The sequence below is a fragment of the Schistocerca nitens genome, chromosome 1 (genome assembly GCF_023898315.1).
Source record: "Schistocerca nitens isolate TAMUIC-IGC-003100 chromosome 1, iqSchNite1.1, whole genome shotgun sequence".
NCBI lineage: Eukaryota > Metazoa > Arthropoda > Insecta > Orthoptera > Acrididae > Schistocerca > Schistocerca nitens.
In genome coordinates, this window is record NC_064614.1 from 349,999,603 (window position 1) to 350,016,208 (window position 16,606).

The 16,606-nt window shown below is 40.5% G+C and overlaps 1 protein-coding gene across 1 annotated transcript in view; it reads left to right on the forward strand.

Moving 5' to 3' along the window:
• The first annotated feature begins 346 nt into the window (after nt 1–346).
• Nucleotides 347–16,606, forward strand: part of LOC126247882 (uncharacterized) — a 303,956-nt gene continuing 287,696 nt past the window's right edge. The window contains exon 1 of the mRNA XM_049948519.1: nt 347–508. Within this exon, the coding sequence (XP_049804476.1) occupies nt 347–508 (162 nt within the window). The remainder of the gene's footprint in view (nt 509–16,606) is intronic.

The window sequence follows — 16,606 nt, forward strand, 5'->3', positions numbered from 1 at the left end:
TTTTGGATGGAAAAATGTAATCACGGTGCCACATCGGTGGGAGTATGCGGTGACCGGTTCATGAGGTGTTGTGAGGTGACAGAGGGGGTGGGGGGAATAGATGGAGACACAGGGTACATCACGTACAGTGTCCCCGTGGTGTCAATGAAAGATTGAATGAGGGAAGGATCTAAGGCATTGGGGATCGGTGAGGAGTGGAGAACAGAAAGTTGGAAGGTGTCATCAGTGGCAGAGTGGGGGGAAGCGTGGAGGGTGGATGAATAAGAGAGAATCATTTGTGGTAGTTATACAGATGTCAGACAGTGAAAAGTGTGAGACGTCAATGGAGATGGTAGTGGATTGTTGAATGTCGGGTGAGAAGTGTGTGACGGCCGTAGCAGGAGAGGGTGGGGTGAAGGGCATGGACCCCGGACTCTGCCCAATTAGGGTTCCTGGCATTGGGGAAGGGGGCATGGCCAGTGTGTCGTCCCTTGAGGAGGCGGCGGTGTGGAGGTCGTCGTCCGTCGTGGTCGGTGGCGTCGGGTCGCTGGAGGTGTTGTCGTCTGCAGTGACCCACGCCGCCTTGAGTTGAGACACTGACACTGATACAGGTGTCGAATGTATTCGAAGAGCGCCTAAGTACCCTGTAAGGGCCTGTGTATGGGGGTTGAAGGGCAGCACGTACTGTATCGTCCCTAAGCATCACAGCTTCACACGAGTCTAACTGCTGGTGCACAAATGTTTTAGGCGGAATGTGTGCTTTTGGAGTGGGTGCTCTTTGCACTCATATCATCTGTCATATGTTCTCGATTAGCACGGGGTATTCGATGGTATCTTAGAGCGGTGAAGGTTCGACAAACTCGGCTGGTAGGGTCAACGGCTCGCCATAGAGCAGTTCGGCCACAGAGCACTGCAGGTCATCTTTATATATAGAACGGAGGCCTAGCAGTACCCATGGAAGGGCGTGTAACCACCGTTGCTCGTGGCACATTAGCGCTGTCTTTAATATGTGGTGCCATTGTTCCACTAAGCCATTTGATTGAGGGTGGTAGGCTGTCGTGCGAATGCGGCCAACGCTGAAGAGCTTGCACCTTTTTTGTGAAGAGGAGAGACTCGAATTGACAGCCTTGGTCTGTAGTAATGGTTTCGGAGCAGCGAAAAGTGTGGCCCATATGGAGAGGACAGTGTTGGCGACTGTTTCGCTAGAGGGGTTGCCTCGACCCATCTACTTGTTCTGTCGAAAAAAGTAAGCAAGTATCGGTAACCATCCAGCTGGGGAAGGGGGCTGGCAATGTCGATGTGGATATGGCGGAGTCTGCCAGAAGGAGAGCGGAAGACGCCAAGGGGGCATGCAGTGGCGTCCAACTTTGGACTGCTGGCACAAAATACAAGTGCTACACCAGTCGCGACAGTCTTTGCGAAGTGAAGGCCATATCAAACGCTCGACGATGATGCACATAGTTGCGCGAATGCTCGGGTGGGCGAGACTGTGCAGTGTGTCAAACACCGAGCGACGCAAAGAGAAGGGGACGAGGGGGCATGGCACGCCAGTGTAAGTGTCACACCAGAGCTCCGAGCGTGTGCCGGGGATAGTCTTGTGCGCCAGGTACAGAGAGTGATTATTGTCAGATAAAAGGCTCGCCAAGGAGTCATCATTTGTTTGCGCTCAAGCAAGAGCGTCGAAGTCGATTGAGGAAGACATGCCCAAGATCCAGGAGAAATAGTCAGCAGCTATGTTGTCGGATCCTCGAACATATTGTACAGTAGTTGTGTATTGTGCAACGAGGTCGAAATAACGGAACCTCCTAGGAGGTGGGTCGGCTGGAGGCTTTGTCAGTGCTTGGGCGAGAGGTTTGTGGTCTGTAAAGATCGTAAGGGGGTGTCCCTCGACGTCTTCGCGGAAATATCTAATGGCTTTGTAGACAGCTAAGAGCGCTCTGTCAAAAGCGGACCATTTGCACTGAGAGGGAGAAAGTGTTTTTGTAAAGAACTTAAGAGGTTGCACGACCTCTCCTCTCTGTTGTTGAAGTACTGCGCCGATAGATATTTCACTAGCATCCGTGGTGAGTGAAAGTGTTGCATCCGGGTGTGGATGGGCAAGCGTGATGGCTTCTGCGAGTGCTGTTTTGAGTTTTTTGAAAGACGCACGCATGACCTCTGTCCACAGCACGTGCCTGTCGCCTGACATTTGTGGCCCGCGCAGTGCATCTGTAAGGGGGACCTGTAGTTCGGTGGCTCTTGGAATGTGGTGGCGGAAAAAATTGATCATACCTAAGAACCGGTGGAGTTCATGGTATGTTACTGGTATCAACAGCTGTTTGATAATGTCCATTTTCTCTTGTGTGGGCCAGATACCATCGGTTGAAACTATGTGTCCCAGAAAAACAACAGAATCCTGTCTCAGTTTGCATTTGTCTTTGTTGACGATCACACCATGGGATTGTAATGTGTCAAACAGTGCCTGGATGTGAAGCTCGTGTTCCTCCTGAGAGGAAGGAAAGATCAAAATGTCGTCCAGGTATGCGTAGCAGAAATGTAGGGGTCGTAACACTGTATCTAAGAACCTCTGCCAGGTTTGGGCAGCGTTCTTCAATCTGTAAGGCATGTAAACGTATTCGAAGAGGCCGAAGGGTGTGCTGATGGCCATTTTAGGGATATCACGTTCATACATTTGTATTTGGTGATACGCTTTCTCACAGTCTGAAAATTTTAGCGCCTGCCAACTGAGAAGCGAAGTCCTGAAAGTTCGGTATTGGATAATTGTCCATGATTGTGCGATCATTGAGACGTCTATAGTCACCACAGAGTCTGTAGGAACCATCCTTCTTCGGTGTGAGATGTATCGGTGACGACCAGTCACTGGAGGATGGGCATACAATGCCTGCTTTTAATAGGTCCGAGATGATTGCTTTCGCCACTTTGAGTTTGTGCATATTCAGGCATCATGGTTGGTGTCTGACCAGAGGGCCCTCAATCGTATTGAATTTGTGACATGCGCTGCCCATAATTGATAACATGCTACGCCAGTGGGGTGTGTCGTTAGCGTTCGAACACTCGTGCAATGAGTCAATGATTTGAGCGCATGCCAGTTTGTGTGAAGAGCGAATACCTCAAAGTGAGGCGAGTTTGGATTTCGTGCTCTGTAATGTCTGTTCGGTCTGCTCGATAAGGGAGGTGGGCTTGGCCTGCATTTGCTTGAGTTCACTGATTTCTTGTCACTGTAGTAGCACGTCGCAACTTTTACTAGTTAACTTGGCCGCAAGAAGAGCGCGTTTGGTCTGAAATGTTAATGTTTGTTGACCAAATGGGTGATACAGACACAGTGGCCGTAAGGGCAATAGTCTTTTGCGAAAGTTGGTGGACTAATGTACTTCACGGAATGTCTAGCGAAAATTTGTGGTGTCGCAGAAAGTCGATTCCTAATACCAGACAAGTCACCTGTGCCACATGAAAAGTCCACGAAAACTTCAAGTCTTTTGACAGTTTGAACGTTTAAGGCGCCGTACCTAACACTTTGATATGAGGGTCATTAGCCGTGCGTAACAGTCTGGGTGAGGAAGTTAACACAGTAGGTGCGAGATCTAGGTGTACTACACTCGAATTAGCACCACTGTCAACGAGGAATTTAGTTCCTGAGACGAGGTCAAGAGCGAATAGACAACTGTCAGCGCTTACCGTGTTAGATGCTGTTGCTGCTGTAAGGCATCTTTTTTCCTGTGCATGAGACGCTGCGCCTATGATGCCTCACGAGCTCCGTTTCCCACCGCGCGAAGGCTGCGACATTTCCTGGCCACGTCGCTGAGGTTGGTGTGGAACCAACACAGCGGCCAGGCTGCGTTAGGCGGGGGTGATGTAGAGCTCCTGGTGTCGGCTGTGTTTGTTATGGGGCACTGCAGTATGGTGTCAGTTGTCATGGCGGATGTCGTGGAGGCTGTATCTGGTTCCCCACGATGGCGGGCAGATGACACCACTGTCGTAGCATGAGCGCTGAGGAAGCGAGCTCGCCCGAATAGTGGAGTGGGAATGGGGGGGTGGCGTGCTGTTGAGATCACTACCCCCACTCTTCATGCTGTGCACTTGCCTGTTAATAATCCTGAAAGCTCGATCCTCGACTGGAAGCTTCTTGTCCAAGGTGCTCTTGGTGAGCAGCAGGAGCTGTAGTTGTAATGCTTCCAGCATTTTGACGAGCGACATCAACCATAACGCTGTATTGGGAGGCAAACCACAGGTGCGAGGGCGCAAGGTTGTTGCCATAGTCCTGATGGGGTGAGGTCGTGCAGGTGTTCCTCGTGAATGACATGATGAATGATCTCATCTGGAGCTCGAGAAAGTCTTTCACAAATGAGTCTTTCTGCGTTCGTATATTTTGGTGAAGGCGGCGGGCTGATCACAGTGTTGTTAATCAAATCCAAATGGTCATGCAAATTTCCCACCAAACACACAAAGCGTGATTCTTCTGAGTCAATGCCTGTGGCGGCGAAAATAAGAGTCAACTAACGCGAACCATGTGTTGGGCTGTGTTTCTGCAAAAGTCGGCAGTTTAGGTAACTTAGTTGGTTTGAAATCCACGACCACTGGGTGTGTAAGAGTAAGAGTCACAGGTGTGGGAGCAGTCAATATGCCATCTGCAGGGGGGGATGGGGTGGTGGGGGGGTGGAGTGCTGGGGGCCTGTAAACTGTTACCCCCTTGGATCGGTCGTTATTGCTGTCTGATGTCTAGCAGCAAAAGTGGGCGAGGTACTAGGAGAGGTCACATTCACTATACACCGTTCATTTTGATCAGAAAATTGAGGCTATGCGTAGCCAGGCGCAGAACCGATTCACGGCACGGATGATGATGTACCAGCCATGTAGTGGCACTGCTCCAAAAGTTGGTGCAAAGTTCTGAGATGGCTTGTGCACCCCTGAGCGTGCAATGTTAGCGGTGGAATGTCCAGATCTCTTTTCACACTTTGTCCTGTATGTTCGAAAGAACGATCTGGAGGCAAGATGGCGGGTGGTACGTACGCGTTGTCTGTGAGTGTTGTGGTACTGCAATCCACTCGCAGGTCGGAGGGCCTCAAAATGTTCGATGTATAGAGTCCATGCGTAGTGCAGGTGGGTGGCATGGTCAGATTCTGATCGTAGAAATCGTACGGCGGTACACCTCGTTGCGTAGGCCACATGATGATACAGGCGGTTCACTCATACACACATGATTGTTATTGTTACTGAACTCATGTAGAACATGGGAAGAGCGTCACAAACTGTCGTTGGGGTCACCAATGTGGGATGTTGACCCTGACGTCAGGGTCACCAATGTGGGATTTTGGTTCCTTATCGTTATAAATAACAACCCCTTGGTCCACTTGTTAAAACAATGAGCAAATTTATTGTCACACTTCAGATATACATCGTTACACACCGAAAGTATCACATAGACAGAATATAATGGCCACCTTGGCCCAAAGAGTTTTTGTGCACCAGAGATGTTTTGGCACGTCAGTGTTGCCACAAATGCAAGGGTCAGGCTACTGCAGTGGGTCACTCCATTCTTGACTACTCCCTTCCTTTTGTGTCCTTAAATTGTTATTGTGGCAGTCCAGTGTCTATAAGAAGTGTAAATAATGTTTTTCTGCCAATATTTTATCCTTTATACCTTCAGAATTTCAAATAGTCTGTGTCAGACAACATTTTCAAAAGCATTCTCTAAATCTAAAAGTTCCTATAAATGTAATTCTTACCTTTCTGCAGTGTACCTTTGTAACGGAACATATTAAAGGCTTTACTTTAATGAAGTATGCGATCCCTTCCAAATTCAACCAGTTTAACGAGTATTTATGATTATAGAAAAGTTATTGTGTATGTTAACAATGATTGCATAACATGTCTTCCTAAACAGTCAACCCATTAAATTATAATGAATAACTGACCCACACAAAAGTTAATATCACTTGATCACTGATACAGCAAATGTCATCATGTAAAAATGCTAAGTTCATCTTAAATAATTAATATGAAGTACGAAAAATAGAAGCCAACTTAGGTATTTTGGATCTCCTTAAATAAAAATCACCCAGTGAAACCTATTTGTTCACTAGGGGCGTTTTCACTCAGTATTCACGTAATCAATCATATTTTAGACGAAAACCAATGTAATTCTTAATAATTCATGTTACTTACTTATTTATGCAAATTAGAGAAGTCAGTTGACAAACTTCTAAAAAACGGCCTTTTTGTAACAAAGAATTATTCTGTCAAGTCAACAAATCTGTCTGTCATTTTAATAACATGTTAAGTTATGTCACTCGATGCAAATTAATAACTTTTCTGCACAAATTATGATAACAGACGTACATGTGACTTATAAACTATATCTCTTTTTAGTAGTTCTTTGGCAATGTTATAAATACCAGCAGCGAGAAGGGTTGAGAGGCAGTCAGAGGCAGTCGGAGGCAGTCGGAGTCAGTCGGAGGCAGTCAGAGCAGTCGAAATGTCACTTTGGTGAGGTGTGTTTCTGTGTCATTGTTTGGGATGGAAAAACAATGCAAAGAACATGTAAAGGAAGTACTACTTTGTGTTGTGTTATGGTCTTTGGTGGACAGTGGAATTAAGATGGCCACCAAAGTAATAAATATTTGATGTTTACATATGTGTTGGTTTCGCTCGTTCTTTATCATCAAAAGCACATGAAAAACACGGGACCTCATGTTTTTACCCTAGACAACCAGATTTAGAGCCAGCATCAGCATCGAGACACAGCAGTGATCCAGCAAGCAGCAGCGATTACTACAACGCATTGTAATGGCGCCAACCTAACATCAACTGCTAACAAGCTCCGTAAATGGGAGTGAAATAGTGCGATTATAGCAATTAGCAAATATCAACGACTAGGCGGACCATTTACAAAAGTGGGGGCTCGTCCGGGATCTTTAAGTGCATCGATGATAATAGTGCAGCGATAAATTTCGTAAGTGCTTAGCACTCCAAAAAAGTTTATTTGTGCAGTGCGTCAACAGTGAAAATATGTCAAAAATAAATAAATAAAGTGTGTTTGTGCGACTACGAATAACTATCATCTCACCGCTCGGAAGATTAACGTCTGGATTATGTCAATGGAATTCATCAATCAAGACTTCAGCTTCGATAAAACCGAATATAAGTGAAGAAAGCCAACAAGAACACCGATCACGACATCATAGCATAGCTACATAAAGCAAGGTATTTTGTTGTTGTCATTTAAAATAATTAATTGTTAAAATGTCTCTACCTGAGAGGGATGAGATCGTAGGAAATGTAAAAATTGAACCAGGGGATGGTGAACAATTAAACTTAACAGAGTGGCTAGCAGGGTTTGCAACTCAAATAAGCTCGCAACTTAAACAATCAAGTGAACAAGTACGTTTGGATTTTAAACAGTCAAGTGAACAAGTAAGTTTGAAACTTAAAGAAAACACAGATAGACTGGATAAGTTAAGTTTGGATTTTGATCTATTAAGTACTCATCTCAATGAGAAGTGTGAGGAAATTAAAACTACCCTCAGTAAGGACACTAGGGAGCAGCTGATATACTTCAGAAAAGAATTTCAAGTTAAAGTTGAAAGTTTAAATGAAAACATACAAGCGAACACAGACAGCATTGCTGTCATCTACAACAGAGTAGATACTGAAGTTGAAAGATTAGATCAGAGAATAGACAAAACATCAGAAAACCTCAAACAAGAATACAACCTGTATACCACTAATGTAGATACAAAAGTAGAAAATATACACACTAAATATACACAATTGGAAGATGCATTGATGTCAAAACAAATGTTTTACAATCAAAATACAATGTATGGGCACATCCAAGTGAAATGCTTTCCTGGTGAAAATCTGCACCCTATTGACTTTATTCACCAATGTAAAGATATGTTTGTTGTAGGAATGTCAGATAACATAAAAATTAAGTTAGTAAAACGGTTTCTAGAAGGGGAGGCCCTATCCTGGGCAAATGAGAATAATGATTCTTGGAATACTTTTGAAGAGTTTGAAGCTAAATTTATTTGTAAATTTTGGTCACAATCCATACAAGCCAGATTAAAGTCAGAATTTCTAAATGGACCAGTGTATAGAGGGAAAGTAGGGGGAATGCAAAAATTTTGCAGAGATCAATTGAAAAAACTTGCTCACTTGAATAATTCTTTTGATATTATGACACAAATTGATGTTTTAAAAAGAAGGTTACCAGAGAGCCTGCAGTGGGAATTGGTCCATGGACCAGACAATTCAATGGAAGAGTTCCTGAAATTTGTAGATAGATTAGATAGGGCCTTGGAAAGAGAAAATAACCAAAGTTTTGGCTCTGGCAACAACCAGTATGGGGGGTGGAACAGGAATGTAAATAGAGATTATTATGGGAGGAGAGACTTTGAAAATTCTGGAAATAATGCTCCAAATAGGGGAGATAGGAGATATGAAAATGATTTCAGAAACAATACACAGGAGGGAGGATGGAGGAGAGATAACAGGAATGATAGAAATAGGTATTGGGGAAGAGAACAAGATAGAAGGAGGTTTGTTGTAACTAGTGAACAAAATGACAACTACAAACGGACAGACCGAGGAAACCAGCCGGGAAACGGTGGACAGTCCCACTAGATGTCCGTAGTTTTGGGGCTAGACAATATTATGACAGGACAACACATAACCGAAACTGGAAAAGGAGAGGATACAATGTAAAGAGTAAATACCATGAAAATACTGATGTTGTTAGAATGAATAAATTAGAATTTAATAAAAGATTTTGGGATACTATGAGGAAAAGTGATACGTTAATAAAAACAGTGTTCAAGCACAGGTAGTTAGTGAAAGTGCAGAAGTTGAAGGTATTGCAGAGTTCTATAGTTGGGCTGAAAAAGATACTGGTGTGAATAACAAGTCAGACACACCACAAGTAGAATCTATTTTGGGTGGTTTATTTGATACGAAGGGGGATGACGAAGTGTTTAATGGAGCCAAAGACTCAATTACTGAGATTCAGATACATAGGGGGGAAACTGAACATGGGGTTGTTGTTGAAGAGGAGGAAGAAGTAATAGAGGGACATTTAAATAATGATCCTAAATCAAGTGATGTTCTTGATTAGAGTGTGGAGGAAGAAATAAAAGTATTTGTAGAATTGAAAAGTGATGATGAGATAAAGATAAGTGATGTGACAAACATGGGTAATAATGAGGTTAATTTAAGTGAAATGCAAACTAGGGAATGTGTATCTGAGGACAAGCTATTACCTATTGGGAACTATGAAACACTAATCTATGAGAATGGTAATAATAATAATAATATTAAAGAAAATATAAAGGGATGTAATGTAAATGTGTGTTTTCAAGAAAAAGGGGAAAAGTTTTTAGAAGTTTTGTGGAACAACTATGGAAACTGTATAAAGAAAGATGCCTTTTGGAATGAATTAGCAAAGGTAAGTGCAACCTTGTATCCTATATGGTGGATAAGAATCCGTAGTGGACTTTATAAAAAATGGGGTGAAAACAATAATTTGTTGAGTGGCAACACAGTGTTAAGAGGAACAGATGAAAACAAAGGTTTATGTTTAAATGTCAATGCTTTGCAAACAGAGAGGGATGTGCCTAAGTGTAGGAAAGAGACATTAGACTTAGGAACTAAAGAAACTGAAAATGATGTATTATATGTTAAAGTAAACATTGACATTTGTCCATTTGAAGTAAAAGAAAGCCCACATCCTAATGCGTATAGACTTATCTTTCCCAGATCAAGAAGGTTGTTTGGATTAAGAAACATCACTGAATTGAAACCATATAAACATGATTAAGCACATTTCCCTGTTTGAATACAGTTACTTACCCATTTTCCGTAAAGCATGTTATCAGCAAAGATTTTTACTGGGTGTGTCAAATAGCAACTACCACTATAGACCCTGGAAAAGTTCCAGATCTCTGAGAGAATGTTTTTATAGTTTTATTGTCACTATTGAATATTAAATATTGTGATATCTTCTTTACTTGCAATGGGCAAGAAGGTGACAAACATTTATTACTTTCTTTTTGTATTGTTGAATATGGGACATACTTGCTCCAAATATAAAAGACAATGAAAAAATTGTTGTGCAAGACCCGTCATTTTGTTACTATTCTTTTTTTTTAGGCATAAGATTTGTGTACAATTTTCTACAGCTAATCAGATGTTCTGCAAGTTTGATGTTTGTGTTATGTTGTGACCAATTTTAAGTGTGCAATTTTGGTATTAATATGTTCTTGTACTATCTTGACTATGTGTCTCAATGGGAGACAAGTTTTTTAAATATTTTCTTTTTTTTTTTTAATGCATATTATATTCATACATGTGACTTCTCTAATGTTTGTGTTTATATATCATGTCCATACTTATAATTATGTTCTTTGTTTTCATTTCCTTTATGTGGCTCAAAAAGAGCAGACAGTTGCAATATTTTCCTATAGACATCTGACCTGTCCATCTATGTAATATATTTATGTTCCTTCTATTATCTTGATTATTCTGTGACTCAATGAGAGCTGACTTTGAAATAATTTACATATATTTTTTATATATCTTAAAATCGCATGTGATATATTTGTGTCTGTTTTTGATCATTTTCCATGTGGCTCACTGGTAGCAAAGATTAACAATTTTTTTTTACTTTCAAATATTACTAAATATTTTTATTATGCTGTCGTACTGAGAGCCATAACACAAAGTGCATGTGAAACAACACAACTAAAATATTTGCAGGAAAAAGTCATTTTGAAACGGTGTAACGGTCGTTGTATACATACACATTATGCATAGCAAAAAAAAAAAAAAAAAAAAAAAAAAAAAAAAAAAAAAATAAGTAGAACTTTCCCAAATTTAAACCATTTGACACATTTGTCCTAGTCAGCTAATATCATTAACATTCTGTAAATGATATTACCCAAGGGGGGTATTGTAACGGAACATAGTAAAGGCTTTACTTTAATGAAGTATGCGATCCCTTCCAAATTCAACCAGTTTAACGAGTATTTATGATTATAGAAAAGTTATTGTGTATGTTAACAATGATTGCATAACATGTCTCCATAAACAGTCAACCCATTAAATTATAATGAATAACTGACCCACACAAAAGTTAATATCACTTGATCACTGATACAGCAAATGTCATCATGTAAAAACGCTAAGTTCATCTTAAATAATTAATATGAAGTACGAAAAATAGAGGCCAACTTAGGTATTTTGGATCTCCTTAAATAAAAATCACCCAGTGAAACCTATTTGTTCACTAGGGGCGTTTTCACTCAGTATTCACGTAATCAATCCTATTTTAGACGAAAACCAATGTAATTCTTAATAATTCATGTTACTTACTTATTTATGCAAATTAGAGAAGTCAGTTGACAAACTTCTAAAAAACGGCCTTTTTGTAACAAAGAATTATTCTGTCAAGTCAACAAATCTGTCTGTCATTTTAATAACATGTTAAATTATGTCACTCGATGCAAATTAATAACTTTTCTGCACAAATTACGATAATAGATGTACATGTGACTTATAAACTATATCTCTTTTTAGTAGTTCTTTGACAATGTTATAAATACCAGCAGCGAGAAGGGTCGAGAGGCAGTCGGAGTCAGTCGGAGGCAGTCAGAGCAGTCGAAATGTCACTTTGGTGAGGTGTGTTTCTGTGTTATTGTTTGGGATGGAAAAACAATGCAAAGAACATGTAAAGGAAGTACTACTTTGTGTTGTGTTATGGTCTTTGTTGGACAGTGGAATTAAGATGGCCACCAAAGTAATAAATATTTGATGTTTACATATGTGTTGGTTTCGCTCGTTCTTTATCATCAAAAGCACATGAAAAACACGGGACCTCATGTTTTTACCCTAGACAACCAGATTTAGAGCCACCATCAGCATCGAGACACAGCAGCGATCCAGCAAGCAGCAGCGATTACTACAACACATTGTAATGGCGCCAACCTAACATCAACTGCTAACAAGCTCCGTAAATGGGAGTGAAATAGTGCGATTATAGCAATTAGCAAATATCAACGACTGGGAAGACCATTTACACCTTCTAAGATTAGTCAAAGGGAAAGTATTGCCTCACATGGTGCTACATTTCTATGTGTTGCAAACTGATGGTCCACAAGATCAGCTATAATCTGTGTTTCTTTTCTTCTGTAAATAATTATTTTTAGTGTTTTGCAATAAAGGCTTACCAGAATTTCAAAGGCCTCAAACTGTTATTTTTTGCCATGATTTGTAATTTTGCAAAACAGTTAAGGGTTGGGGTCTACGGAAACCATGATCAATATCCTTATCAGCGAGCCACCTAGTAGCACTAGCTGATGAACCATAGCTTCTAGAACTTTCATTTCATCCCATTCCTGGAGGACAGGGGCATAGTCATGTCACGCCAGCAATGCTAGTCAGTAACAAGCATGCAACATCAGCAGTGGGTTGGATTTGGTTGAGTTATGTGATGAAATAGTTCGGAGGCAGAATCATATGAAACTAAAATAGAAAATGGTTTATAGTTGTACTGTTGTTGTTGTTGTTGTTGTGGTCTTCAGTCCTGAGACTGGTTTGATGCAGCTCTCCATGCTACTCTATCCTGTGCAAGCTTCTTCATCCCCCAGTTGTACTGAGAGGTTTAATTAATTGAAAGTTGGACAATATGTAACTTTTTTGGTGTGAATGGATTGGTATTTGTGAATTTGATCAGTGTGAATGAATGAGGCATGTTTAGGCATGTTTCTATTGTTGGGCGCTGGATAAACTATATAAAAGGAACATCTGTTAATGCAAAGAACCTGTACCATCATTTATGATAATTGTGTGATAGATAATTACAGACACATCATGCACACTTGAGTTGCAGCTTATTTTCTATTCTATAGTATTGTGACCTGGTGTGAGCCTCTCCTGTGAAGATCTGATTGCCAAAGCCTTAGGAATGCAGTAATTTTAGTTTAGAGCTTACAAGTGGTATACCAAGACATAATACAGTTTTCAAATTTGATAGTCATGTTCAGGAACTGAACTGAAGAATGAAGGGCAACAACAACAAACATACTGCATGTGTGAATGCCACTCTTACTGACATATGCAGCAGAATCATGATGCAATGTAACAGTTATCATCATCATTGTGCAGGAAGGAAGACACATAACTGTGGTGCGAGACATCAGTATCATGACATATCAGTAAAGGCACTACAGCAAACTATGTTCTCAAGTAGGAAACCATGTAAGTTGCAAAAGCTGTACTGGGCATGGTGTTTTGCATATAGTGTTGTTGATGTAAGCATTGTTGTGTAGAAGTGTATTTTGTATGTGGTGGTAAGTAAACTGATGTATGATGTTGTGAAGTGAAAATCAGGGTAATGAGAATAAAGTAGAAAGTCTCACAGGAAAATATAAAGACAGGTTGGGAAAGGTATTTTGAGTAATGCAGACCAGGAACAGAAGTAATCATTGCCAAGAAAAAGTGAGATGCAGATTCAGAAATCATGAAATATCAGAAACAAATGCAACAGAATATTATTTAGAGGGTGAGGCATGGGAAGTAATACAACAGTAGTGAACCAGTATCATGACTGTGGCAAGAAGACTTACAACATAAAGGAAATAATATAGAACAAGAACCCATACAGACAAGTATTGGAGGGGGGGAGGGGAGGGGGCTAGGCCAAGACAAATCAGATGTGCAGATGCTCTTAGTAACATTAATAGGAAAGATGAAGCAAAATACTGTTCACCTACTGAAAAAATAACAAAAAGTTAAAAAATAGAGCAAAGAATCCATCAAGTACCTGATGGGTTGGATGACCTTGAGATAGAAAAGGGTAGGGAAAATGATAGATGAAAAAACAGCTGAAATGAAGAGAGAGACAGAAAGAGAGAGTAGGTTCTCACTTGTGCCAACAGGAGACACAGCCATCAGTGCATGAAACAAAGTGTGAAGAAAAGCTAAAGAACTGTGGGTGGAAAGGGGAAGCCTTCAACGTGATGAGAAACAATACCCCATGCCAAGAGAAGAAGATGATGAGAAAGGTGTAACATGTTACAAAAAGTAGTATAAAACTGCACTACATCAGAATATACTGCAATGGAGACAGAGAAAAAAGTCCAATAATGATTCACCAATGAAAGAAGAAAAGAAAAACCATTTAAAAAACTGGATGTTGTGAAGTGTTGATGTCAAAGGACATTGTGGAAGTTTCAGTACTTTCAGTGAGAAGAAGAAAGAACAGAACCTGCACCAACATATTTGAAGAAAGTGGCAAGTGCAGAAAAAAGGTGACTCAGTGCAATAAATAAAACATCATGACCTAATTTTCTGTGGTTTTTTGTACAGAAGAGACAATCATCAGGTATAGGTTGTGATGTATGGAATACAATGTAATTCAATAACTGATTATTTTTGTGGTTATGTGAAGTAGGGAATATGTTAGATTCAGTAGTAGCAGCAATTCCCAGGCAGGCAAAAAAGTTTTACAATCATGCTATTTTTATGCCAGGAAGAGTTGTACTGTGCTGTACTGGGCCAGTGTATGAGATCTGTTCAAAAAATTCTGGATAGTTCGTAAGTTCATGCCAATGATGTGTTGGCGAGAAATACAGTTGGCAATCCTGCACACACATGTATTTAATGTGTAACTGCTGGAAGTTTCATTGTTGCATGTCTGTTAGCTATTGTTCAGTGCTATATTGATTAGAACATTGTGTCGCACAGTTCGCGAATTTCAAGATGGCGGAGTTAGAGGAGCAATGCAACTGCTTTACATTTTGTATGAAACTCAAGAAATCGATTATAGACACTCCAAATGATTTAAGAAGCCTGCAGTGATAAGTGCTTAATCTATACTTGGTGTTACAAATGGTTCACATGGTTTAAAAATGGCTGGACTTAAGTTAAAGATGACCCTCATTCAGGACACCCTTTAATGTCTGCTGAAAATGCTCATGTCAGAAACATCAGCAAAATTGTGCATGCCAATCGAAGACTGACTGTCCAAGAGATTGCAGAAGAATGTAACATTTCAGTTGGATCATGTCATGAAATCCTGACACAGCATCTTGGAATGCTTTGTGTAGCCACCACGTTTGTCCCACAGCTCATGATTCAAGACCAGAAAAACCTTTGCCTCACAACCCGTGAAGAGCTTTTGGATCATGCAAATGAGAATAAGATGTTCTGTAAGAGAATCGTAACTGGTGATGAGACGTTGGTCTACATTTACAATGTTGAGACCAAGGTTCAAGGTTCAATCTTGACAGTGGGTTGGGAAATGTTCTCCAAGGTCAAAAATCCTCATCGGGTCAGGTCAACTGTCAAAGCCATGCTGATAGTGTTCTTTGACTTTGAGGGGGCAAACTGTTAATCAATGGTACCATCAGGTCATGTTGTGACACCTGTGAGAAAATGTGAGAAGGAAACAGCATGAAATGTGGTAAGACAGTTCATGGCTCTTGTATCATGATAATTCACTCACACATTCATCCCTATTGGTGCATGACTGTTGCACAAAAAATGAAATCACTGTGCTGCCTCATCCTCTGTGCTCTCCACACCTAATGCCTGTGGAGTTGTTTTTAATTTCCAAAGTTGAAAACCCCATTGATAGGATCAAGATTTGCAACAATTGCTGAGATAAAATAAAACTCACAGACAGCACTTCATGTGATCCAGCAAGAGGCATCCAGAAGTGGCAATGGCATTGGGAACAGTGTATTAATTGTGGAGGAGAGTATTTTGAAGGACACCGTGCACCATAAGTAAAAGGTAAGCATAGAAAAAGTTTGTGGACAATGTCTCTGAATTTTTTGAACAGACCTCTTAGGCTAGAAATGGGACTGTGCATAAGTTCCAGTGAACATGAATTATTTTGTTTATTTATTTTTTTATGTACACTTCAAGTTCCTTAAGACCAAATTGAGCAGCAAATCTCCAAGGTCATGGAACGTGTCACTACATGAAACTACAAAATAAAAGTAATAACAGATAAAAGTAAAATGTTCATGGACCCGAAAAAAGTCAATCCATAAGTTTATGAACCCAAAAAATCTCAATCCATAAGTTTAAGTAAACACAACCAACACTACAACAAGAATTAGCTTAATTTTCAAGGAACTCCTTGACACAATAGGAGTGATCCATGAGAAAACTCTTCAGTTTCAATTTGAAAGTGCATGGAATACTGCTAAGATTTTTGAATTCGAGTGGTAGCTGATTGAAAACGGATGCAGCAGTATACTGCACACCTTTCTGCACAAGAGTTACGGAAGTGTGATCAAAATGCAGGTTTGATTTCTGCCAAGTATTAACTGGCTGAAAATGTTTATTCTTGGGAATAAGCTAATATTGTTAACAAGAAATGACAGCAAGGAAAATAATATATATTGAGAGGACAATGTCAAAGTACCCAGACTCATGAACTGGGGTTGACAAGAGGTTCGTCAACCAACTGAGGCTGCTTAACAGATAATCTGAGGGTCAAGCAAGAGGCAGGGTGCTGCCTGCACTTCTCTGCAGACCAGTTTATCCAGAAAGATGAAATTTTCAAGTGTTAGTGAGTATCATAAATGTAAGCAAGTGCAATGTCTAAAGAAAGACAATGCATTAT